Here is a 27956-nt window from a genome sequence, read left to right on the forward strand (position 1 = left end):
TTTAAATAGAATCAGGGAAAAAAAATCTGAAATCCATTGTTTGTCCCTGTTTCTATTCCTGTACTGACAATGTCAAAAAATATTAAAAATAGCTTTTGTAATAAGTGACTATAGCATTTTTGATCATACCTGTGCTACAGATCTGAGGTTCTGAATGCACATGTGGGCTCTGTAAAGAAATGATTTGTATTGCAAAAATTCCTGTTGTTTTTGTGGTTTTACAAAGTGATATGTAAATGCATTTGTTTCATGAAGACCAATGCTGTATTTTACATTATTCTAGTGTGGGCCTTTTTTTGGACTTTCGTAACCTGGTTATATAATTCAGAACTTTTTGCTCAAGAAAATAAAAAAAAGAAAATACAAAATTGCAATGAAAATGTTGAATAATAACTGTCAAAGTTGTAAAAAGTAACGCACAATATATTTTAGACATCTGACACTTTGGATTAAGTATATAAAACAGCAATAAAGTGACCAAACTAAAGCAATACAGAGAGGAATAAGACCAAATTCCTACCTGGAATGATGTCATTAATGTGTAGAAGAAGGGTGCTTTCAACACTAGCAAAGCTACACAGCTGGATTCCATTATATCTTCCGTCCCAATTACCTATAGGATTGTCCTTTAAAATCAAAAGCAAACATCAGTTCCACCTTTTTATCAAAAAAACATCCTACAGTAGAATGAGAAGGCAGCATCCAGCAGTAGAAGGAGAGAATCAAATAACCTAGCCTCTAACAGTAACTCTTTATAGAGAAATGTGAATGTAGTCTAATTTAGGGCTGGGCACCACGAAAAAACCTAAATTACAAACTTCCATTCTGAAGCGGTTTATTTTGAGCTAGCCTCACATTGCCTACATCACAGTCAGCTCAAGAGTAAAATTTCCACTTCTAGCAGTGAAAGACACATTAAGGCAACTAAACATTTCTCAAAAATAATATAATATAATTATTTAGTTAATATAACTAGCTCAAAAAGCCCAACAAAAGAACTGATATAATTTTTTTAAAAATGTCTTTGTTAAAAAGAAAAAATACTTTTATTTTCTTAAAAATGAAAAAAGTACAATTGTTAATATACATCATAACAGAGAATTTAAAGTGACACTAAAGTCTCATTTTGTTATTAAAAATAAACATGTTATACTTACCTGCTCTATGTAATTGTTTTGCACAGAGCAGGCCAGATCCTCCTCTTCTCGGATCCCTGTTCGGTGCTCCTGCCCCCTCCTGTTGAGTGCCTCCACAGCAAGCAGCTTGCTATGGGGGCTCCAGAGCCGAGCTACAGCTCCCTGTGTCCGTTCAAACATGGAGCCGTGGCCTGGCCCCGCCCCCTTTCTCTCCCTATTGGCTGACTGACATTGACATAATTAAATAACAAACATTAGATTACAGACTGCGCTTAGTGCTGGGAGTAAGCCAATGTAGTAACCTTTTCACGGCCAGGAGAAATCAAATCCTTTATGACTTGATGCAATCTTAAAGTTTTGCATTTACAAAATACCATGCTTTTAAAAACACACAGCGATATGAACAAATTGCAATTGTAGTTTTAGCTTGTTTAATGTACACTTGTTTTCGTATGTTTAATACGAGTCCAAATATTTTTACGGAAATATTTTCTGTCATTTATTTAGAGTACACGGATCCCAAATATGTGAACGTTTTGGCACACATGTCAGTGCTGTATGGTTGATAAACAAGTGCAGATATCTTAGGATTTCATAATAATTATTATTAGGCATTTTACAGAACTGTGTTCCGAGTTCAATAGTTATAATTCATGAATGATTTAAATTTTTAAACAGATAGGGTTTTTCTACTCACCATAAAATCCTGATCTTGGAGCCCATTAAAGCAGTAGTAAAAATGTTTAAAAGAAAATAAATAAATGTCCCCCTAGTGCTAATATATATATATATATATGCACAGGAATCACGGGCACGCCACAGCGCTCTGAATGGACAGCGCACTTGAGAGTGCCGTCCAATCAGAGCACTGTGCACATGCGCCGGTGAGGTTACCGGGCTACTACAGATGTGAATATCTCCGGCTGCTCTAGAATCAGCCGTCAGTGGGCTAAAGGTCTAATGTTGGGATCCACTCAGATGCCTGATCAGCAGTGAGTCACTGAGAGCCCGAGCCATCGGTCAGCTTTCTTCTGCCCGATGCTCCAGTGAGCGCTGGAGGGGCAGAGCAGAGAGCGGTGACTGACAGAGTGGACCCGACAACTGAGCTATCAGCGGTCATCTGATCGCTCAGTTCTTGGGCTTTGTGCCAGTGAGGGACAGCTGCAGCATCGCACCAATGCTGTAGCCATATAGGTGAGTGTGTATGTTTTTTTCTTTTGTTTTCCACAGTTCTCCCTTAATCACTTGGCCACTGGGGCAATTAAAGTTTGCACACGTTAAAACCTGTGCTAGCCAAAGAATGACAGCGGTGACCCTGGAAGTGATGTGATTACACTTCCAGCGTAATTAGTCACAAGAGGGATTGGGGAACAGATGTTGGGAAGAGCACCATAAAGGTGATTGAGGGCTCTAGACTGCCCAGATCACTTTTATTCGAAAGCCCTTTGCCAGCTGTTAAAGCTTATGATATTGATTTAACCACTTGTTTATCATTCCGTTTTAGAAGCGTACCTTAATAGACAAGTTGTTAAAAGGGACACAGGAATTCAGATATGGCTGGGTTATACTGCTGCCTACAAGAGGCATGGCAAACAAAAAACAAAAAAAGACCCATTTATAGTAAGCAGTGCCAAGAGCATATGGACACCAAGAAAAGGATTTTACTGTGAGCACAAAAAAAAAAAAAAAAAAAAAAAAAAATCTCATTTTCTTTCTCGTTCACTGAGGAAAACAGAAATTCAGATATACGTGGATCAGCCATAATTGTTAAGTGATTAACATTGATTATCTCATTACAATGGCATCTGAAAGGCAAGTCGGCAGAGGCATTGTACAGCTTTGGGCAATATTCTGCTGGGAAACCTTGGGTCCTACCATTCATGTGGATGTTACTTTGTACCACCTACCTAAAACATTGTTGCTGACCAAGTACACCCCTTTATGGTAATGGTATTCCCTGATAGCAGTGGCTTCTTTCAGCGCCTTCCACACTGAAAAAAATGTTCAAGAATGGTTTGAGGAGCACAACAAGTTTGGGTTGTTGACTTGGCCTCCTAAATTCTCCATATTTCAAGATGACCACCACCAGAGGGAAAATTACACCACCTGAAGGAAATACAGTATCTGAACCAGCAATAGCCTGTGTAACAAAAAAAAAACACACCAAAACAGGCAGAATAACATAACTTAATAAAGGAAACAACAAATCCACAAAATGATGTGGATGACAGAAAAAAAAAAAAACATCTGGGCAATCCCTCAGGAGAACAAGTCCCCTAAAGGGAACTTTGGACAATAACAGGCCAGCATGAAAAGGCCAGACAGTGTACGTAGGAAAGCCCAAGCCTTACACTCTTAACCCTTGCAATTAATGGAATAAAAACTCCATAAAAGGACAGCGGTTGCCTAGCCAGACAACCAATCTCGCTAAGCACTCCACCTGCTCACAGTCCAGGAAGGCACAGAGCCCTCCAGCAATGATTTCTCTCTGCCATGAGGAGAAGAGGAGCACCCTGGTCCCTGAGCGAACCTCTCTTTTTAGTGCAGAGACTACTGGTTACGGAGAGCTACTGTGCATTTTAGTGCATTGTCTTCGAGGGAGACAGTGCAGGCGAGCGAAGCACTCTTAGCATTGTACAGCACAGAGACCAGGCTACTTATACTGCTAAAGAGAGGACTCCCACTCCTTCCCAGAGGTGAAGGCACTGCAACACCTAGGAGGTAAACATCTGTTCTGAAGAGCCAGACTGAAGCCTTGAAATGAAGCCACCCTGCCAAGTGGGGTCACAGTAAGTGGAGGGAAAAGACCACACTGTTCACCTGAAGAGGCGGATAGGTCACATCGGGGACTACCTGATCCATCGAGGCAATCCAGTTATCATGCTCAGAACACAGGCTCATAGCAATAGGGAGGGGGGAGAACCATCTTGAAATAGGTCTCACCCAATGCCCATCACACCCCTAATTGAAAGGGGGGGGGGCTTCTGACAAGGAATCCAATAGCACACAGGTGTAGACCTTTTAAGCGAGGGTTGAAGTTGAACAGCTGTGTCTCTTAATGACAGGTAACTGCCAGTGGAAGATACTTGCAAGATCCCATCTGGTCAATTCTTGTAGGCATTAGCGCCTTAGGAAGGTTGCTGATTACAAGGAGGTCCAACGTAAGTTTAACTGAAGGATGGGCAAATGGCAACAACTATCAACAGGCCCAACAAAGCATAACTGGAGACTACCTGTAGAGACACCTGATTTACCAATGTCTGAATCTGACAACGGATGAGGCCAAAACAATCAGAATGAGGGTGCAGAATAAACCTGATGCCCAAAACCAAGGCAAAAATGGTAATTAACCAAAAAAAAATGAACCAACATGGATGGGAGCACCGAACCATAGACCAAGTGAGAAACTGCACAATCTGAACATACCAAAGGGTTAATCAAACAACACATTTTCATTACGGGAAGGTTAAACTCTAAACCAAACATGTTTAACTAGGAAAGGAAACAAGTCCCTAGTCCCTTAACCAAAAAGGCTAAAGAAATTAGAATTGAGGTGGTAGAAACAGATTAAAGTAGAACCACATAACTTTACATGCTGGCCAGTGAAAGACTCAGGCTAGGTTTACACTATTCCGATGCGGGAACCAGTTCACTTCCAGTGCGGGTTCCCGCATCACATGTCTCTGGCAAGCAGTTCACACTGCCCTATGCGAACCATTGTGGGTGTCCATACAAAGTTAATGGCACCTCCAGATCAGTTCACAGATTGCAGTGCGAACTGTCAAATTGTAGGAATCGAATCACATGGGTGTTCACACCCATGCGATCCAATTTCAGTACAGAACAAAAAAAAGGACCCTGCACCATTTTGGTCTGAGTGCAATGCGAATTCAGCCATACAATTTGTATGGCTGAATTTGCATCGCACAGACATCACATGTGATCTGCACAGCAATGCGGTGCGAATCACATGCGATATCTGGCATCGCTATAGTGTGAACCCAACCTCAATATGAAACACCATAAAGCCCTCATAAAAGAAATCAGTTACACTGCTTATGTAAAACATACTGATTAGTAAATAAATAAATAGGGTAGTTGTTAGGATGTCATATGTTTATTTAAGAATGTTGTATTTAATACAGAATATATGTTTTTCATGAGCAGTGCAGATGGATTTCTTCGGCGAGGGAACTGAAGTAGGTTTTTGAAACAGAATCCTTTCGCCAAGGTGAGTCTTACCAGGGAAAAATCCTGAAATTGACCCATAGCCTGCCAAGAATGTGAAAACGACTAACAAAGAATTCCATCCCATTAACTAAAAGCGAAACTACACTGCATTTGAGCATCACAAATCAAAAACTATTTAATTCATTTTTAATATTCAAACCAACATCAGCCATCCACCCATGTCTCTATGCTTTATTTTGCTAAGAAATCACTTTGAAAGACACCCCCTAGCATGCCACATTGAATAACGCAAAGGATTCATATAGCATTTACTTCCTGAAATCAATCTGCCCTTAGCTCAGGCATACAGGTGGTTGTGCTTAGCTGAGAAAACCACTCCTGAAGACTCATGGGATGTATGACATCATTTGTCTAGGCCTGGAAACCAGGAAGTAACTGAAGAAATGTAAACAAAGTTTAAAACAAGTAAATATGATACACTTTCCTATCTATTTACTAATGCTAGCAGCATAAGAATTAAAAATATTAAATGTTGACTGAAGTTCCACTTTAACAAGGGTAGGCAGGAAATTAAAGATCGGACCCCATCATAAACTGGTGAGTTGGGTGAAAAAATAACCCTGCCTATACTTGAATGCAAGAGTCACAGGGCAAAGAATGTTCGAATCCTCCACCCAATTCAAAGATGCAGCAGCAATGAACAGGAGTCAAACAGTGAAGGAAACTCACTTGAATGGATCAAGAAGAGGGAAGAGTGCCAGAAAGGTGTTCTTTATATGCACACTGGACATTTTTACAGCTGCTGTTTTTGGCATCAGGTGGTTTTTTTTCTACAGCATGTTCTCCAATGTGTCCACGCACACATAAGATTTTATCAGCGCTTTTTAGCAGGCAAATTTTCAGGTTGTAAAAAAAACAAAAAAACAGAACTACTGCAATTGAAGAGTTTTTCAGCTGTAAAAACGCTCTAAATGCTAAAAAAAACGCGGCAAAACACGGCTATTCAGTGTTTATTTGTGCTTTTGGGGGGGTATAGTTTTGGTAAAACACGTAAACGTAGCAAAACGCTAAAAAAAGCTAATGCAAAAACTCTTCAAAACGCAACAAAACTACCGTTCTTAACGAGGTATTCTACAGCTAATGCTACTGGCGTTTTTAGAACGTCCAGTGTGCATGAGGCCTAAAACTGTAGATCAGCCAAGGCAGAGGGGCCTAACCCTATGGGGACAGGTCCCATGGAGTCTTGAAGGTATTCCCTGTTCCTGATGGAGGATACCAGTTGTCCCACCTGCAGACAGGCCAGGGAGACAGAAGGAACTCTTATGATGGAATTCATCTGCAAGCCAGAGTCTAAGGTGCATCTTGAAGCATGAATCTCCTCCTATATCCAAGTGGGGATTACCCTTTAAAGGATCAGTGAGGGTAAAATTAAGTATAAACAGAAAAGTCAGTGCTACTACCCATACACCACATAGATAGCAGAGCTCCCAGGTGCTCGATCAACAGTCGCTGGCTGAGTAGAGTAATGTAGAAAAAATGATCCGCACTCCGGTTGTTGCTCTTAAAATGTCTTCATTTCATTGAATAGCCACAGTAAACAAAACGCAGATTAAGTCAGTTGACGCATTTCAGCCTATAAGGCCTAACATTACAGACATAAAACTTTGAAATAAATAGTAGCTCTAAGGTCCCTTTCACACTGGGGCGGTGGGGGCGTCAGCGCTAAAGCATTACCATCAATTTCGCAGCGATATTTGGCCGCTAGCAGGGCGCTTTTTACCCCCCGCTAGCAGGCGAGAAAGGGTTAACGGCAACGCTATGATGGCGGTGTAGCCGCGCTGCCCCATTAATTTTAATGGGTAGGAGCGGTGAAGGAGCGGTGTATACACCGCTCCTTCACCACCCCAAAGATGCTGCTAGCAGGACTTTTTTTTACCGTCCTGCCAGCGCACCGCTTCAAGGTGAAAGCCCTTGGGGGTTTCACCTTGGAGAGACAGCAGCGGCTCTTTCAGGGCGCTTTGCAGGCACTATTTTTAGCGCTGTAGAGCCTGCAAAGCGCCCCAGTGTGATAGGGGTCTAAAGATCACAGGCTTCACCCATTGATTGTCTTGATCGCAGGCAATTATCCAAAAAAGAGAATCAGCTGCCAAAACATATAGGGTGATCCATGTGTATGTCATTAATTTTCACACACCTTGTACACACGCGTGCATACATTTATACATGTATAGACATATGCATAAGAAAGCACACCATAAAATTCAAAAAACACTTAATAAAAAAAGATGAAATTAATAATCCAGGTATGTGAAAAAAAACAGAAGAGAGAAAGGAAAAGAGAGAGAGAGGCTCTGGGAAGAGGCATTCTTAATGTAAGTGCAAGTTCAGATCCCACCTCAGATTTAACCTCTGAGGCGATCTAGTTTTTAATCTAAAAATCCACCATGCTTCTCTCCTCAGCAGGCTTCTCTCCCTGTCACCTCCTCTGGGCGAGTGAGACAACCGTTCTATTCCTCTGAAGCGAAATGAGGAAAGATCGCCCTGATGATGTAAAGTAACGTGTTGCATTCAAAATATTTCTAGAATTTGGGTTATTTGTGTCACAGTAATGTTCCCCTATACGGCTCTCAAAGGACATGTGGTACAACCTACATATTGGAGGCTGAATGAAATACAGGTGATCAGGTAAATTACATAGTTAGTGCCACAGTTGATGTAATTGCTGTATAATGAACTCCTCATCTGTGGCTGTGGCAACAAACGTTTTACCCAGAAGACACAAATTACAGTACCTACAGGTTTTTGTATTACAATGGTAACTTCCAGGATAGGAGAGCCAGGTGGGTTGGCATTGTTTAGGTGAGAAAAGACTAGGTGATAGTGCAGTCCCTAATGTAAGGGTAAAATTAAGACCTCCGTCACTGTCCACAATTGGAACCAGACTACCTCTCCTGACAAGGGAAGGACTCTTGTTCCTTCTTGATGGTGAAGATACAGCAGTACCTAGATGGTGTCCAACGGTGTACAAACGGTGGACCTGACCAGAGAGATCCCATGAAGTAGAAGGAACCACCTGTTCCGGAACTTCAAAATGCAGCCCCAGAGGTTTGCAAATAAGAGGACCCCCCCCAAACTGCAAAGAAAACTCCTTGTCAGGCGTCTAATGGAAAAGCTAAGCGATCAGGCCAGAAACGACCTTATCTTTAGAGGCAGATGTACAGATCAGCTCAGGAACTAAACCTGCAAAAACAGAGTAAGGGGCTGTGGTGAACCGACAGGGGATGAGAGAAGGGCAGGGAGACAGAAGAAAGTCCCCTCAACATCTAATGCTCATACAAAAAGGTTATATGGGTAACTCCCTATCTGATAAAGAGTCCGAGGTCCGAGGGAAACCACTCTGCTCTGAAAACAGCCTTTTCTTTCAGCAAAGCAGCTAAAAATATACACGTAAACATGCAAAATGGAGCTCAATACTCCACCTATTGCAATATTTTATATTTGTGATTTGAATTATTCCTGCGCTACCGTAATGGAGAAAGAACGTGAAAACACAAAATGTGTGGACAGCTGCATGCACCAAAATTGGGGACAAACAGAACCCAAATCAAAAGAATAAAACAAGGGGAGGGGGTGCTGCGCTAACCAGGGATACTATAAAAAATTCTGTGTAAGGGGTTCCTATGGAAGGTGATTCAGCTGGTTAAAGGAATGCTGATATCAAAATGTCAGTCCTATCATGCGTTTTTGCACGCTTTAATTGATATATATAGGTTGCACATCTGTATGCTCTTATTATTATATTGTTTTATTGCTATTGTTTCAGCTTATGTTTGAAGATTTATTTAAGTTTGATTGGCGTACACTCATGATTTATATGCACAGGATCTGTCTATTGCAATACTTGCTTTACTTTGCACTTATGGATATGGGAATAGCGGTATGATATAGGACTGACATTTTGATATCAGCATTCCCTTAACCAGCTGGATCACCTTCTATAGGAACCCCTTACACAGAATTTTTTATAGTATCTCTGGTTAGCGCAGCACCCCCTCCCCTTGTTTTAATATTTTATATTTACTTGACTTAAAAAAATTACAATTCTTTTATTCTTTTAGCCCTGAACATATTAAAAAAAAATGTATACACAAACACTAAACATTTCCTTTAAAGTGTACCTATGGGATAAAGAATGAAAGATGGAAACCTGAGCTGGAGACATGCAATGTGCCAGAGACAGTCAGCACATGCTGTTGGAAAAGGGAGGGTGGAGCTAGAATATTGGGCCTGGAGTTTGTCATCACTATACTGAATGCTTTCAGGTAGGGCCTACCATAAGTTTATGAAAAATGTAGTGGAAAGAACCCTAGGCAATCTATGAAAAATTTAATGAAATTATCATCAATTATCAGTGTAAGAGATTTATTGCTTAGTTAGAGGAGGTACCCGTGTGTCTATCCTTTCCCCATTCTGTTAAAAACAAAACAAAAAAATATGTTTTTGCTGGAGTTGTAATTTAAGTACACTCCTTATATTGTAAAAATTTGCTCATTTTTTTTTTTTTTAGGCTTTTAGCAGCATTAGCCATTTATTAGCATTTTTGCAGTACATGAAAGAAAAAACAAACAAAAAAAAAAAACCTAAAAAAAGCTATTAGGAGCGTTTTAGTAGCGTTTTTTTTTTTCGTTTGGGAAACCGCTCCCAAAAACTAGAGAATAGAATAACACTATTAGCTTCTAGGAGCAGGAAAAAAAAAAAAATGTTCATAATAGTTTCTAGGAGCTTAAAAAATGCTAGTGTACATAGAGCCTAGGGCCTCTTTCTCACGGGGCGGATCAGTGATGATCCGCCCCGTGAATATCCGCTGGCTCAGCGGGGATCGCTCCGCCGATCCCCGCTGAGCAGGAAGATGACAGGTGCATCGCTGCACACTGTGCAGCGACGGACCTGTCAGAGCGCCGCTCTCCCCTATGGGGGGATCGGATGACGACGGACACCCGATCCGATCCGAAAACGGATGGAAAAGTAGGTTTTTCCTCCGTTACACTTTTCGTATCGGAGCGGGGTCGGATGTCAGCGGACATGTCACCGCTGACATCCGACGCTCCATAGGGATGAATGTATGTCCGTTTTTCATCCGAAAACGGAAGGATGAAAAACAGACATACGGATCGTCCATGTGAAAGAGGCCTTATTGTTATTTTCTTTTACATTTTTAGAAAATATTTTAGTATTAAAGTAATTCTAAAGAAAAAAGGAACACATTTCTCACTCTGGCATTAAAACATGTAACACTTACCATATCTACTCCGACAAAATATCCAAGGCTCTCTTTGCCAGGCAGGACATCACAGAAGATCACAGTTCCAAATTCCATTCCTTCCCCGATTTTTAGAGACACCCTGGAGTTAATTTCTAGAGGAGGGATTTCTGTCTGGTTATTGTCTACCGGTGATGCATAATCACTTTCTATTTCCTCATCTTCTTCCTCACACAGCTCCAATTTATCAAGAGCGACAAACACTCCACACTCTTCATCACATCGGAATAACTGTTTTCCTTGGTAAGAACCATCCGTAAATCCCTGACCGCGGCCATCTTCCTGGTGGGTGGGAACAAAATAAGATATTGAAAATAATTCATGTTCTTAAATACACAATACACATCAATATCTTTCAGCTACCTCGGATGGATTGCATGTTACAATGGATCTGACTTTTTATGCAACTTTAAGTTCTGATAACTATTCTAGTTTTTTTTTTTTTTTTTTAGATAAAATATATAAATATTCTAGGATTAAGTCTGGATTGCAATCACAGCCAAATGACAGTCCAGATGAAGGAAAAGATCTATGAAGAATTCATCATATAGGAAAATACTTGTAAAAGGCCTAGGTGCTTGCTAATAAATAACACGTTTTGCTAAGTTAATTTAAAGCAGTATTAAAACCAAAAGCTATCATTTATTATATTGCGGCTTATCAATTCTTACATGTGATGGCTGCATTTGTTTTTTAGGCTTTCTTTCTTCAATTTTCATATGGTAAGCTGGCCAGCAAGTCTCTTGTTTTTCAAAAAGAAAAAGCTCTCCAGCAGAATGTATCAGTTAGGCTACTTTCACACTGGGACGATTTTCAGTCGTTTTAGCGCTAAAAACAGCACCTGTAAAGCGCCTCTCATGCTTCCCCAGTGTGAAAGCCAGACAGCTTTCACACTGCAGGATGGGAAAAAAAGTCCTGCAAGCAGCATCTTTGGGGCAGTGCTGGAGCACCGCTCCTAAACCGCCCCGCCATTGAAATCATTGGGTAGCGGTATGGAAGCGCCTGCAAAGCGCTTCGGCAGCGGCCTTTTTCGGACGCTTTCAACATTTTCCTCGGCCGCTAGCAGGGGTTAAAATTGTCCCAATAGTGGGCGAAAAGCACCGCTATAACAGAGGTAACGCCCTGCTAAAACTAGTGGCGCTTTACCGCTAGTGCCCGCCCCAGTGTGAAAGTAGCCTTACAGGGATGATACAAAGAATTTAAAGGATAAACTCAGGGTGTAACGCGTAACATGCTACAAAACAGACCAGCCCCCGCATCCCCCCCGCCCCGCTCTGCGATATGAGAGTTAGCAGGAATCTTCTCCCCCATACACACACCCCCCAGCTATCACAATTAAAAAGAAATGTGGCTGAGTGGGGCTCCATTTTTGGATGATGGATGAATTGAACAGTGCTTCGTGAGATGCCTAACCTAACACTGCTTTAAACTTCTCCACAACTTTATCCCTGACCTGTCTGGTGTGTTCCTTGGCCTTCATGGTGTTGTTTGTTCACTAAGGTTCTCTAACAAACCTCTGAGGGCTTCACAGTACAGCTGTATTTATCCTGAGATTAAGTTACACACAGGTGGACTTCTGAAGGCTATTGGTTCCACAATATTTTAGTTAGGGGTATCAGAGTAAAGGGGCGAATACAAATGAACGCCAGACTTTTCAGATATTTATTTGTAAAAAATGTTGAAAACCATTTATCATTTTCCTTCCACTTCACAATTACAGTGCTTCCAGAAAGTATTCACATCGCTTCACTTTTTCCACATTTTGTTTTGTTACAGGCTTATTCCAAAATGGACTTCATGGCTTGGCTTGTGCTCTGACATGCACTGTTAACTATGGGACCTTATATAGACAGGTGTGTTCCTTTCCAAATCATATCCAATCAACTGAACTTACCACTACTCCAATGAAGTTGTAGAAACATCTCAAGGATGATCAGTGGAAACAGGATACAAGGGAGCTCAATTTGGAGTGTCATGGCAAAGGCCATGTACATGGGATTTTTTTTGTTATTTTTAACCTTTATTTCTCTTTGATGAAAAGATTCCATACATTATTCACATCGATCAATCATATTATTTGATAATACAAAAACATATAAAATGTGTAGTTTATATAAGCCCATTCTTTTATTCCTACCCTCTTTCAGTGCAGAGTTATAATTCTACTACTAATTCATATCTCCCCTTTCTTTTTTTCCTCTTTCCCTCCCCTCCCCCTCCTCCCCTCCCCATACCCCCCCCCCCCTCCACCACAGCAAACTATTCCTTTAACCTTTGATAATTTTGTTCACCACACTCTCATTTGCTACTAACTTCCCCCTTATCCAATGTTCTTGATTGTCTAATTATACTATCACTACTTTTACGGGCCATCCTCCTGTCCCTTTCTCCCTTCTCACTTTCCCTACTCACTCCTTTCTCTTCTTCCTTGTCCTCAGCTGTTTCTATCTCCCCTTTCCTCTCTGATCTTCCCCCTCTGTCTCTACATCTGTAGCCTCACCACTATCAATTGGTGCGGGGCCAAGTCCGCATCCCCCAACCATGGATGCCAGATCTTATCAAATTTACCCCTGTCACTTCTGCGGCTATAAGCCAATCGTTCTCTAGGGAGCAGCGAATTGACATACACAATCCATTGCTTCACTGTAGGCACCGCTGGGGCCAACCAGTGCCTTGCTATGAGTTTTCTGGCCAGGTACATCAGTCTAGTTAACATGAAATACTTTCCTCCCGGGAACATTTTTGCATTTATTGTTCCAAGTAAGTATACAGTCGGGTTTAGGGGGATGTAGACCTGCGTCAACCTCGAAATGCACTGGGAGACCTTATCCCAATACCTATGCAGCTTTGGACACCTCTAAATTAGATGGATGAAGTGCCCTCTGTGCACTCTACACTTAGGGCACATTGGAGAGTCTGCTCGTCCCCATTTATAAAGCTGTACTGATGTTCTATAGGCCCTATGAAAAATAAATAATTGTGACAGCCTTTGGGTTGCGGATAGCGACACCACTGGAATAGCCTCAAGCGCCATTTCCCACTGTTTCTTCTATTTCTCCTATATCTTCCACCCATTTATTTCGGCACTTTAATAAGGTATGATCCTGAACCGACCTCAGCAACTCCCTATATATTTTTGATATTAACCTTTTCCTCGTGTCTGCTGTTAAAACCTCACTCAGGAATGGTACTGTCAGAGAATGTGTTATTTGTTGTGCCTGTAACGCATGGCGGAGTTGGAGATATTGATAAAAGCCCCTCGGGTTCAGATGAAATTCCCTACATAGTTGTTCATATGTCTTTAATACCTCCCCCTCGTATAATTGAGAGAATCCCCTTTTCTTTCCAGTGCGTAAACCCTTGTAATTCCTGAATCTCAGGGTATCTTCTATTATACCAGATCGGTGTAAATGGGAGCACACCCGTTATTTTTAGCGTTTTCCGAACCTCTCCCCATACCCTTTTAAATAGACTGCTTATGGGTTCTAAGCCCTTCATACTTGGTAGGTCAATTTCTAAATGCGAGGCCGCTTCTAGCATAGGTTCCGATATGGTCACCAATTTATATGTGGGGTCCTCATTTTCCTTCCGACCCCACCCTGCCATTTGTTGTAGCTGTGATGCCAAAAAGTACAGTTTAGAATGGGGTATTGCCAGCCCTCCTCTATCCTTTTCATATTGCAATGTTTCCAGACTAATTCTAGGTGTCTTTTTTTTCCATATCAGTGCCCTCATTAGTGTATCAACTCGCTTGAACCACTTTTTTGGTATCCATGTCGGTGAATTATGAAAAACGTACAGTTGCTGTGGTGCCCACACCATTTTTATTAAGTTTGCTCGTCCTATAACTGACAGGGGAAGCCTACACCAGCTATTACATTTTTCTTTCTGCCTTGAGAGTAATGGCTCCAAGTTCAGCCGAAGATACTCGGCCGGATTCGGGGACACCATCACTCCCAGATACTTAAAGCTATTGGCAATTACTATTTGTTCCGCCCCCGCTGGTAGTCGGTCCCTTGATTGGTCCATAGGCATTAAGGTTGATTTTGACCAGTTAATAGCAAAGCCTGAAAAGCTGCCATATTCTCCCACTATCTCCATCACTGCCCGCAAAGATAAGGTCATATCACCTAGGTATAAGAGTGCATCATCTGCGTATAGAGATATTTTTTCTTCTCTCTGATACCTACGGAATCCCACCACATCTGTTGAATTCCGGATCTTTATAGCTAAAGGCTCTATTGCCAAGGCAAACAGTAATGGAGACAGTGGGCAACCTTGTCTTGTACCTCTATACAATTCAAATGGAGACGAAAGAATATTATTAATGCGTATCCTGACTCTGGGTTTGGAATAAAGTACCTTTACCCATGATACAAATTTACTTCCCAGTCTGAATTTTTCCAGTATTTCCAAGAGGTAGGGCCACTCCACACTATCAAACGCCTTTGAGGCGTCCAGTGACAGAATGGCCCTACCCCCCGGATTGTCCACTGGCATCTGTAGGTTCAAAAAAAGTCTCCTTATATTGTCTGACGTAGAGCGGGTGGGTATAAAGCCAGACTGATCACAGTGGACCAACTTGCCAATCACTTGAGATAGCCTCTTAGCCAAAACACTGGCAAACAGCTTGACATCCGCATTTAATAGCGAAATTGGACGGTATGAATCCAATGAGAGTTTGTCTTTTCCGGGCTTTAAAATTACGGTTATTATTGCCTCCTGCATGCTATCTGGTAAGCGACCCACTTCTTCAGCCTCCGTTATGGCCTGCAATAATGAGGGTAAAAGGTCCTCCCTATAATGGGAGTATACCTCTGCCGGGATCCCATCTGGGCCTGGTGATTTATGGTGCTTTGTCCCTTCCAGGGCTTCTGTTAATTCAGCAAGTGTAATTGGACGGTTTAACATTTCCCTGTCCGCCTCCAGCAGCTGCGGAAACGGACAGGTTTGTAGGAACTGTGCCAAATCAGATGGAGTATAACTAGTTTTACTAGAGTACAAATCCCTGTAAAACTGCTGGAAGCTGTTTAAAATGTCTAAGCTAAGGGTCTGCCTCTCCCCGGATTGAGCCCTCACGGCCTGGATATTGGTAGAGTCTCGTTGCTCTCTAGCTATAAGGGCTAAAAGACGGCCAGTATTTTCCCCCTCTTCAAAATAACTGTTGCTGAAAGTATCTTCTCTTCTCTGCTGCCAATAATCAAACCGAGTTGTATACCACTTGAGCCTCCTTCCAGGACTCTTGATTGGATTTTGATGGGTCTCTTATTAAAGCCTGTTTCCTTTCTTTCAATTCTTCCCGTACCCTGTTCTCCCATTCCCCGGATCGAGTTTTAATTCCCGTGCTTTCTTTAATGAGGCATCCCCTCAAAAATGCCTTAAGTGTATCCCATACTACCACGGCACTAGCGGATCCCCTGTTGAATTGGAGGAACTCCCGTAATGCCTCTCGTTCTGTCTACCTGCGGGAACAAAGTTAACCAGTAGGAGTTCACCTTCCATAGGAGGCGCCCCAGCATTCCAGCGGTGTCTAACCGCACCCAAAATGGAGAATGGTCGGATAGTAAGCGTGGCCCATATGCAGAGTCCTCTACCCGCTGCAAGAGTGTCTCATTCCCCAAACCCAGGTCGATACGGGAGAAGCCATCATGTGTTGCAGAGTAACATGAGTAGCATCTGTCCTTTTCATGTCTCTCTCTCCATACATCCCGGAGTCCTATTTCCATAAGCAGGGCAGCGAAAGCCGTCTTGCCAGCTGTCTGTCTCCCACTTCTAGAGGTCAAGGACATTCTATCTTGGAAGTTGTCTAAGATGTTATTATAATCTCCCAATGCTAGTACCGGGACATCCGGGTGTAGGGCCATAAATTGTGATAGACACCCAAGCGGAACTGATGAAAATGGTGGGGGTATGTATATAGATGCAATTATGCATATTAGTCCGTTGATTTTACAGAACAAGAAAACAAATTTTCCCTCCTTGTCCACCCTCTGTTCTATGCATTCGAAGGAGACATCCGAGGAGACCACTATACTAACACCCCTTGAATATGAGGTGTGGATAGAATGGAACTGCGTCGGATATCTTCCTGAACGCAATAGATGAACAGAATCTGGACACAAAATGCGTCTCTTGTAAACAGATTATTTGAGGTTTCATTTTATCGAAGTATCTGAACATTGCACATCTCTTATCTCTGTCCCTCAACCCTCTCACATTCCATGTCATTAGGAGTAAACCTTTTTTTTTCCCCTTCTCCTTACTCATATATGAAATAATACCAGTTCGAGTAATTATAAAACCAAAAACAACATAGACAAAAAGTCTAGATACAATTATCCTTCTGGGTTTTACCTACCCCCTGAGCCCCCTTCGTGTATAATACATAACTGCATATCTTCCTCTTAATCCCCCCACCTTCAATGGTGAAGCATAAAAAACATTTGTGGCTAAATTTATATTTGTGATGTTTTCCACTGTTTGCTTGTGTTATACCTCTACCACCCGCCCCTACCTTGCCTCCCTCCCCTCCCCCACCCCCTACCCCCCTGCCTCATCCCCCCCCATTCCCTCCCTCCCTCCCTGCCCATCTGGGCCTACTCTAGGGGCTTTGTTCCTGACCTCCCACTTACACTCACTCCCCATACTGCACCGGCATACCTTGCCTGTGCCATCCCTTTCTATATCCCCTTTCTCCAGGAATCCCTATCTCACCCCCTCCCCCCCTCTCTGACCTTTTTAGTGCTTATTCATGTGTTTTAATTTTTGTGCTCATAAGCTAAGTACTTTGTCGTGTCGACTCAATGTATTGTAATAAGTGTATATCTAACCTTTACTATCTTATATTCTATTCCCACTTCACTCCCTAATTCGTGTTTTACTTATTGTGATTTATTATTTACTTATTTCTTGTTTCTTAATATAATGCTTATTATCTCTATTTTCCCTCTCCCTTCCTTCCTCCCAGGTACCTCAAAAAAAAAAAAAAAAGGGAAAAAACCAAAATCCAATTAGTCTCTAGTCTCTCTTCTCCTATATTCCGTGCTGTGTTCTGATTGCTCTCCAACCATTCTTCCACGCTTCGAGGGGAATCAAAAAAGAGTGTCCCATTCCTTGTAGTTATTCTCATACGGGCAGGATACAATAATGCATAGTCCATCTTTTTTTGCTGTAACATACGTTTAATCGGCATATATGCCGCTCTGAGTTTTTGCAGATCCAGAGAAAAGTCCTGATATAGTGAAATTCTTACTCCCTTATAGAGGATCTCTCCCATTTCTCTCGCCTTCCGGAGCAAGGATACTTTGTCTCTGAAATTAAACATTTTCATGATTATGGGTCTTGGATACTCCTTACCCTGACGGGGTTTGAAGGGGACTCGATGGGCCCGCTCAATGCCAAAGAAAGGAGAAAAGGATATAGACCCAAATGTCTCCTTGATCCATCCCTCCAAAAATTCTATAGGGTCAGATCCCTCACTCCGTTCGGGGCATGCCTGTTACTCTTATATTGTTTCTCCGATTTCTATTTTCTAATTCATCTATTTTAGCTGACTGATTTTTTATGTATTTCTTCATATCAGTTATATCTTGTCTGAGCGGGAGTAGCACATCTTTCACAGCGCTTAATCTATCCTCTAGGGCTGTTGTTCTTCCCTCCGTTTCTTTCAATCTGCCCCCCAACACTGCAAGTTCCTCTTTTATGCTTTTCAGCTGAATATCCAGACCAGAGATTGATTCCTTGCATGCAGTTATCGCATACAGGATGTCCCTCATTGTAGGTTCTTCCGTTCCTCCATTTTGGTCTCTCTCCATGTCTACCTCAGTTATATCAGGTAACTTTTTAATTTCTGTGTCACCGCTTATAATAGCGACTTTTCCGACCCTTGACCTTTTATAGGTGGCACTGCGATTGGGCTTGTTACAGCCGATATTAACCCGCTGCTTTGGTTTTTCTTAACCGCCGGGGTACCTGTTTGAATTGATTGTTGGGATTTTACTGGTGAGAGGGAGGTCCTAGCGAAAGGCTCTAACTTTGTTGCTGCCGCTGCTGCGACTACTGCTGCGGCTTTCACTTGGTTTGTTTGATTTTTTGCAGAGCGTGTAACCTGACCTCCTACTTGCTGTGGCTGAATTTGTATTTGGTGTAGATTTAATTTATCTTCTGCAGCCCGCTTCCCAGCCATACTATTATATCATGGGGACAAAAAAAAAAATGGGAGGGGGAAGGAAGGGGAAAAAAAAAAAAAAATTTTCTTTCTCAGCTTTTCTCTTATAGGTTTGGGATATAATAGATGATGTCCCAATCTGCTGATTTTGCCTGAGAAAAGTAGCAAAAGAATAACCCTCTACACACCTCTGATTTCACAACATCAGCTTAATAATACATAGGGCGATGAGTAGACATATAAGCAAAAAAGTTCCATTTACAGCTGATGGTATAGTAAACAACTTGCAATTGTCATTCCACTGGTTCTATTTATGTTGTAAAAGAAAAAAAAAGCCTCACACACCAGCTCCCTGTCCGTCTCCCACCTTGGACTGGGGCTGCTATTTTCTTTGTTTCAGGTATTGTCTCTTTAACACCAATAAATATTAAGGCAACAAGTTCTGTTTAACCAGGGTTTCACATTGCAAGCTCAGTTTAGTTTAGTTTCTTCAGTCAAGAACCAGGAATAGAAGTCATTTATAGCAAATATGGTATGTGAGGGAAATAAAAAAAGGAAGTTTTCACCTATGTCTGGCGTCTTCTTAGTCTTCTAAGTCACTCTCCGGTTTCACAGCGTTACCTTGCTATTTTTGTTAGCCACGGATTGTTTCAAACACTGCTTCTGCTGCTGCTGAGTTCAACCTGTTCGTTGGCTACTGACAGTCAAGGGGGGGCCTCTCACGCCACCCCTGTGACTCCGACCTCCAGGCTCTCTCTCCGCCGCACGCGCTGACACCACTGCTGCTTCAGCTGTTACTGAAGCCGGTCTCCTCGTTTGGCCGCTGGCCAGTTGGAAGGGTCTCTCACACCCCCCCCTCTGCCCCATCCTCTGAGCCTGCACCGGAATCAGGTATGCTCCGTGGCTCAGCGGTTTAACCGGATACCGCTGCTTGCTCCTAACGCCGGCTGACCGGCAATCTTCTCGGCCTGCAGCTTAGCTGGTCAGAGCGGAGGGAGAGGAGATCTCTCACACCCTCTCACTCCCGCATCCGGCCCCGTTTTTTGTTATTTTTAATATATTTGCTAACATTTCAAACAAACTTCTTTCACTTTGTCATTATGGGGTATTGTTGGTAGAATTTTGGGGAAAATAATTAATTTAATCTATTTTGAAATAAGGCTGTAACATAACAAAATGTGGAAAAAGTGAAGCACTGTGAATACTTTCCAGATGCACTGTATGTGTCACTTTGTGTTGGTCTAGTACATAAAATCCCAATTAACTAATTTACGTTTTTGGTTGTAACATCACAAAATGTGGAAAATTTCAAGGGATAGGAATACTTTTTCAAGGCACTGTAAGTGTTGTTCCCAGTGCTGTTTTTTTTTTTTCCCCCAGATTTTAGGCTAACTATCTATTTAAAGGAGAAGTCCAGCCTGGGCTCATTTGGCTGGGCTTCTCCTATGGGTCACAGGAGTGCAATTCATTATGCACTCCTGTGACCCATTTTCAGCGGACTGAAGTCTGCTCTCTGCTGACATCACAGGAATCAGTCCAGGCACCGCGTCATCACAACAATAAAGTCTGGATACACCAGGTGCCTGGACCGATGCCAGTCTCAGCTTTTCAGCAAGCAGCTGAGGGCCTGAGACGGCCGCTCCCCGCCCCCCAACAGCTCAGCCCTCTAGTGAGCACGGGAGGGGACAGAGCAGAGAGCCGCTAACTGACAGTCAGCGGCTCTCTGCTCGGGGAACTGTGGGAACCAAGCCATCGGCGTTGTTCGATCGCTCAGTTCTCAGTGCAGAGGCGCCTAGGGACCGATGCTTCATCCACCTAGGTAAGAATAAATCTGAAAAAAAAAACAACATACTTCTCTTTTAAATAAAAGGATAACTTCAAAATCTCCTTGCAAGCTACTAAACAGAAAATCTGAGTAGTGGCAGTAACCTTGAGGGGGATAAAGGGAGGCAAATGGACAAAACAATACAAACATTTCCATTTCAATTTTGGATTAATGGATTTTATCCAGTAAAATAAAAATAGTGTTTATCCCTGGCTAGTAATGCCCAAGAGACCAACTTTAAACTCCTTACCAGGTGGTATACATTCCCTAACCTTCTACACCATTTATATCCCTCTGTGTCAGATCTGTGTTGGTGCTGCCAACATAGGCAGGGTTCACTTGTGCATATTTAGTGGGCTTGTCCTCCTATTCACAGTTATCGGGATCTGATTCTTCAATAATAGGTCAAAATATGGACGCAACCATTCCAATTTTGCCACAGGTGTTTCTACCGGGATTAAAGAAAGGTAGTCCACAACACTTCTTGACAGCAGCCAGATTGTTATTCCTTGCCACTGGCAAACTGCACAAGTTCCAAAAATGGGGCATAGGAATTGGGAACATATGATCAACATCATCAAACCTGGCTCTCTTGGAAGGGGTTTAGGGGCGATGCCTTGTCCAAGTGGATGTCTCCTTGTTGGGCTCCCTCCCCCTTTTTCTTCCCCCTCTTTTTCTCTTTTTAGTTAGTTCTTTTTGTTCTATGTTCACAGGGTTATGCTCCTTATAGTGTGGGCTGTGGAGCTTTTCCAGTTATCCCTCTATATTCCCTTTCTGCAGTGAAGACAGGGACATTTTGTAATACTTTGTCTATCTATAACTATGTGTATTGCATATAAGTTGTTCTGTTACGCATCTGTTACGCATTCGATCGTGACAGCTATCATACTAGTGCCCTGTATTTGAATACATTATGATACTGCGCTATGTAAAGTGGATAACCAGACTTAATTCGACTGTTTTTTCACTTGTTGGTTTTGATATACAGATTGAAAAACTTACCAATAATTCTACCCCAAACCATATACCAGTGACAGTCCTTTCTGGCAACAAAGGTCCCCTATATCGCACAACACCTGGATAGTGCCCATCTCCCGGCCTCATATACACCCTTACAGCAGAGCCAGTCTCAATCTGTAAAGTTTTAGAAAGTCTCACTTTATTCTTGAACAAGCTGTATCTCTCCTCACAGTTTGTAATGGCCAAAAGCAATTCAGCCAGCTTTTCTGTGATCTCAATAACGTCCTTCTCATCCACAAACAGAAGGGCATGGGGCTGGTCTAAGATTTTTAGTGCAATTTGGACTTTTTTGCTCTTGGAAGGGATGCTCCGGCTATGTGCTACTGCAGAACGCTCTTGGACAAACTGGCCAATGCTTCCCCTGGGGATCTTAATCTGCTTCTGCGTCTGTTTGTCAACCAAACTGCATTCCTGGACCAACAAGTAAAAGATGCGCTCTTCCCAGTAGGTGGAGCTGCTTTTTTCTTGCCCCCAGAGGTTCGAACTCATTGTGATATGATGGGCTTTGACCTAGTTCCTTCAGCAAGTCCTTGAATCAGATGATCTTTTATGCCCAACAATGTAGAGAGGGTAGGTCCATGTTTAGGACAATGAATTAAAGCAACCTAGAAGAAAAATGAACACAGTGAAGAATGGCTAACAAAAAAAGTGTAAGCAACTTACTCGCTTATGGACCTATGTCTATGGAGAACCACGAACAACCCTTATGCCGCATACACACGAGTGGACTTACCGGCAGACTTCGTCCGGCAGACCGGACTCCGTCGGACAATTCGATCGTGTGTGGGCTCCAGCTGACTTTTTTTTCCCAGTCCGACGGACCTAGAAATAAAACAGGTTTCAAATCTTTCCAACGGACTCGCGTCTGGTGGAAAAATCCACTCGTCTGTATGCTAGTCCGACGGACTAAAACTGACGCTAGGGCAGCTATTGGCTACTGGCTATCAACTTCCTTATTTTAGTCCGGTCGTACGTCATCACGTACGAAACCGTTGGACTTTGGTGTGATCGCGTGTAGGCAAGTCCGTTCGTTAGGAAAGTCCGTTGGAAGGCCGCCAAAAGTCCGTCGGATAGACCATCGGACCAGTCCGGTCGAAAAGTCCGCTCGTGTGTACGCGGCATTATGAAACCTTTCCATACGGTCTGACTGCTTACGAGATGTCAGTACTATATATCTATAAATGTCCTGTACCTAAAAGTAAATTAGCACTACAATAATTTGCCAACAAGCAAAATAGTGGCAAGAAAGTTAACACTTTAAATACTATGGGTGCAATCATCAAATACTCTGGGTTAATCATAACAATGATATCTGCATGTTGTTTGTATGTTATCCCTGGTTTTATGGATTTTTTCTAGACTTTGTACAACATATAAACATTTTGATAAGTTAATTTGCTTCTGCCCTTAATTGGTGTGTTTATGCAATTCTTGTAATAAATATTAGATTACATTGGCTTTTAAATTTCTAATTAGGAAGAGACCAGTGTCAATATTTTGCATAAACCACAGAGCTAAGTAATCTGTCAGAGCCAAGCAAAACAATATAGGAACTACTGGTGGGTTGACTATTGAAAATCTATACATTCATGTCTGGGCAGTGGCTCGGTTAGTACTGCCAACACAATGACATCAGCACTGTCTGCTGAGAAGAGAACTGTAAAGGCAGGCTTTGCAGAGACTAGTGACCTAGCGAAGACAGAACTGCATGGGGTGACCAGCCTTCTACACAGGATATATGCTCTGTGTCCATTTGTGAAGGCTTGATTTTAAGCATTACAGGATATGGACACAGACCAGGAGATTTTGGACGCGGTAAGATAATTGCTGCAGCATCTATTGATCTGTGCCTAACAAACTGTAATTCTTCCCACTCAATCCAAAAAAATGCAGTCTCAGCAGCTCTCTTCCATCAGTCTCAGTGACTGAGAACTACAGTATAACCTCCATTTAATGCAAAAATAGGATTTTTATAACAGCTTACCTGTAAAATCCTTTTCTTGGAGTGCATCATGGGGCACAGAGCCTAAGTAATAACTTAATGGGTTATGGGCCACCTTCAGGTGATGGACACTGGTATAACCAATACAGGAAGTTCACTCCCCTATATAACCCCTCCTCCTTCCAGGAGTACCGCAATATACTTAAACCCCATAAAAGAGGGGAGGGACCTCTATGTCCCATGATGTACTCCAAGGAAAAGATTTTACAGGTAAGCTGTTATAAAAATCCTATTTCTTTATCGTACATCATTGTACACAGAGCCTAAGTAATAACTCCCATAGCAAAGCTATTTGAGGGGAGGGAGAGACAACCCTTAGGGCACCCCCAGACCTGAGGACTTATACTGCTGCCTCCAGCACACTGCGCCCGAAGGCGATATCCTCATACCTCCTTACATCCACCTGATAAAATTTTGTGAATGTATGTACTGAAGACCAAGTTGCGGCCTTGCAGATCTGAGCCATGGAGGCCTGGTGACGCACTGCCCAAGAAGCACTAACCGACCTGGTAGAGTGCACCTTAACTTGAAAAGGGGGAATCTTACCCCTTAAGCACCGGTTCACACAGGGGCGACTTGTCAGGCGACTTAGCTGCCTGACAAGTCGCGTCCCATTCTGTACTACGAAACCGTTCTAATAGGAGCAATGCAAGTCGCTTCCTGTACTACTTTTGGGGCGACTTCAGGCGACTTGCATTGACTTCTATACAAAAGTTGTTTTGCAAGTTGCCGCTGAAGTTGTGTGCAGGTCGTCTCTGAGTCGGCCTGCAAGTCGTGTTGCCCCTGTGTGAACCGGCAGTAAATCTTGAATTATAACTTGCCGAATCCACTTAGCGACAGTGGATTTCGACACTGCCTGTCCTTTCTTAGGACCCTCTGGCAGAATAAATAAGACATCAGTCTTACGAATCTGAGCAGTTGCCCTTAAATAGATAGATAGACTGCTGTCACCACATCAAGACAATGTAGTGGCTTTTCTTCCCTGGAACAGGGTTTTGGAAAGAACGATGGCAGGATAATATCTTGGTTCAGGTGAAAACCTGAGACCACCTTTGGCAAAAAATCTGGACGAGGGCACAACACCACCCTGTCCTCATGAATATTTAAATATGGCTCTTTACAAGAAAGAGCAGCCAATTCCGAAACCCTCCTTGCTGAGGATATAGCAACCAAGAACACCAGCTTCCTTGCATCACCCCTTGCATAAAACCCCGGACTAAAGAATGTGTAGCAAGCGGTCTTTGAAATAAGATCGATAAGGCTGAGACTTGGCCCTTAATAGTACTCAAGGCCAACTTCATCTCTATGCCTAATTGTAGAAAAGCAAGAATTCTGCCTATGACAGATCTCCGAGGGTGCCAACCCTTGGATTTACATCCGGAAACATAAGCCTTCCAGACTCTATAATATATAGTTCTGGAAGCTGGTTTCCTTGCATTAATCAAAGTAGAGATAACTGACCCGGAAAGCCCACGTTTCTTCAGAATGTGGGTTTCAATAGCCAGGCCGTTAAGTTTAGCATTCGTAAAGGAGGATGGATTATCGGCCCCTGTGAGAGTAGGTCTGGCCTTAGTGGAAGGGACCATGGATCCTCCACTGCCATCTTTACAATTTCTGCATACCATGACCTTCTGGGCCATGCTAGTGCTACCAGAATTACCGGCTTTCTTTCCAGCTTGATTCTGCAAAGAAGTCATGGTAGCAACTGAATAGGGGGAAATGCATAGATCAGTGAGCAATGCATCTGTTCCGCAATGCGAGTGGGTCCCTTGTCCTGGACACAAAGTTGACTAACTTCATGTTGAATCTGGACACTAGAAGATCTATGTCCGGAGTCCCCCATCTTTGGCAAATAGCCCGAAAAATGTCAGGGTGAAGAGACCATTCCCCCGGGAACAACTGCTGGCGAATCATGTAGTCCGCCTTCTAATTCTCTACCCCCGGAATGAAGACTGCTGATAGGCACGGAACATTCCTTTCTGCCCAAGTTAGAACAAGTTCACCTCTCTCTGTGCTGAGAGACTCTTGGTGCCCCCTTGTTGATTGATATAGGCCACAGCTGTGGTATTGTCGGATTGGATCCTGACAGGACAATCCCTTAACCTGAAAGCCCAGGCCTTCAGAGCCAGACGCACTGCCCAAAATCTCTAGGATGTTTTTACATTTTTTTATTTAAAGATGTGACACAGATATAAACAAAAAGACAACTTCGTACTGCATAAAGATTGCTACGAATGCATCAAGTACATCAATCATACATATCAATTGCTTGTAAGTGGAGGGAACTACTTGATCAAGCTCACTCCTTTAGCTGAAGTCTAATAATACAGGGTAAACAAAAACTTCTGTGCTCATCACTTTTGTCTTTTAATTGAAAAAAAGAAATGGAAAAAGGGAGGGAAAGAGAAAAAAAGAGAAGGCAGGAGAAAGAGAGAGCTGAGAGAGAGAGCTGAGAGAGAGAGAGAGAGAGAGAGAGAGAGAGAGAGAGAGAGAGAGAGAGAGAGAGAGAGAGAGAGAAGAAGAGAGAAGAGGAGAGAAGAGGAGGAGAGAAAAAAAAAGGGGGGGGGGGGGCAATTACCCTCAGGGAGCCAAGGTCGATAACACTGAATAGATGATGGGGATCCTAGAAGGAGGATCCTAACCTGTATTGGTGGAACTCATCAGAGAAGCGAAACAGATTCCAATGAAACCATCTGGACTTATGTTCCTCTGATTTATCTCGCAAAGCGGAGGTCAGATCTTCCATTTGCTCAATATCCTTCACTCTTGCAAACCATTGGGCCATCGTTGCTGCAGATTATTGTTTCCAAAGGGGTGGAATGCAGGCTCGTGCAGCATTAAGGAGATGTTTGAGAAGGGAATTATGGTAACGTTTCCTTAATAAGGGTGTAAGGTTAAGGAGGACTGCCGCTAGGTTATCATGTAGGGATAGATCTGTGAGTTTCTGTATGAGCTTAAGCACTGGCTGCCAAAAAGTTTGGAGCATGGGGCAATCCCAAAAAATGTGTAAGAGGGTTCATGAGTGTAGGCCGCAACGCCAACAGCGATCAGTTTGTAGAGGAAATATCTTAGCCAGCACAGAAGGGGTTCTGTACCAGCGCGTCACTATTTTATATGCGGTCTCGATATTTGCTACAAAGAGAAGATTTCTGTGCGAAAAAGAGTATGCGTTCTTTTTGGGGTTCTGTGAAGGTGACTTGTAAATCTCTCTCCCATTTTGCTAAGAATGGGGGGTCTCCAGTGGCGTGAAGGTCTAGCAGGGACTTGTAGGAGGTTGATAAGGACCTCCGTGTCGGTCCCTCTCCCAAGTAGAGTTCCTCAAAAGAGTGGAGCTTTCTGACAAAGTGGGTTGGTTTGGGCAACGAGCCAAGAAAATGAGATAATTGATTGACCCTCCAGCGGTCTAAAGAGAGTGGAGCCCGGCCTGAGAGCAAGGTCTCCGTAGTTAGCCAACCGGAGGAATGTAAGAACAAGGAGGCCCTCATGAGTCCTTGAGGAGCCTGGGAGAGGAAGGATGGGTCAGTGAGGCCAGGTATAAAGTCTGGGTGACCAACGAGCGAGTGGCGTCATTGGAGATGGAAAATTACTTAGTAAGGATAGACGGAAAAACCTTTTCATTTCCATGAGAGTTGGTCCAATCAGTGGGTGAGTAGTCAAGTGAGTGGCAGGAGTTTTCCCTGCCCAAGGTAGACCCACTAGTGGGGCCTGGGCAGCCTCCTGTTCCAGCGACACCCATAGTTTCGAATCCCCATGGCGACACCAGTCCACGACCCTGGTCATATGTGCCACAGTATGGTATAGGGCTGGATCTGGAAATCCGATACCGCCCTTAGTCTTTGGCCGTAGAAGTAGCGCTCTGCAGAGACGTGGGTGTTTACCACGCCAGATGAATCTGATAAATATTGAGCGCACGGCGTAAAAGAACGTCTGAGGTATCTTGACGGGCAATGCCTGCATTAAGTACAGCAGTCTGGGCATTGCATTCATTTTAAGTATATTGCAACGGCCAAACCAGGAAAGGGCCAGGGAGTCCCACTTCTTGAGATCAGCCGTGAGCGTGCATAAGAGGGGTTGGTAGTTGAGTGTGATAATGTCGTTCAAGTTTGCAGGAATTTTTGTTCCCAGGTATTGAATTGAGCAAGCAGCCCATTTGAACGGGAAGAAGGGGCGTAGGTTAGAAATAGGAGAGTCTGACAAAGAGACGCTCAGGGCCTCCAATTTTTTAATTGGAGGCCCTGAGCGATTAACCTTAAAATTAGACAGGGTGCCATAAGGCTTCAGCTCCTGTAGCAGGG

The 27956-nt window shown here is 42.9% G+C and overlaps 1 protein-coding gene across 4 annotated transcripts in view; it reads right to left on the reverse strand.

Moving 5' to 3' along the window:
* CYLD (CYLD lysine 63 deubiquitinase) overlaps window positions 1-27956 on the reverse strand; it is a 199279-nt gene that overhangs the window by 105561 nt on the left and 65762 nt on the right. For 3 of the 4 annotated variants that reach the window (XM_073604979.1, XM_073604977.1, XM_073604980.1), the window contains exons 4-6: window positions 21642-22264; window positions 10627-10929; window positions 521-626 (exon numbers count right to left, since the gene is read on the reverse strand). In XM_073604979.1, the coding sequence (XP_073461080.1) occupies window positions 521-626; window positions 10627-10929; window positions 21642-22148 (916 nt within the window). In that variant the 5' untranslated portion in view covers window positions 22149-22264. Of the gene's footprint in view, window positions 1-520; window positions 627-10626; window positions 10930-21641; window positions 22265-22392; window positions 22411-27956 lie in introns of those variants that run through there. The other variant, XM_073604978.1, reaches the window with a different exon arrangement.

Source organism: Aquarana catesbeiana, linkage group LG11, assembly GCF_042186555.1.
Source record: "Aquarana catesbeiana isolate 2022-GZ linkage group LG11, ASM4218655v1, whole genome shotgun sequence".
Classification (NCBI taxonomy): domain Eukaryota; kingdom Metazoa; phylum Chordata; class Amphibia; order Anura; family Ranidae; genus Aquarana; species Aquarana catesbeiana.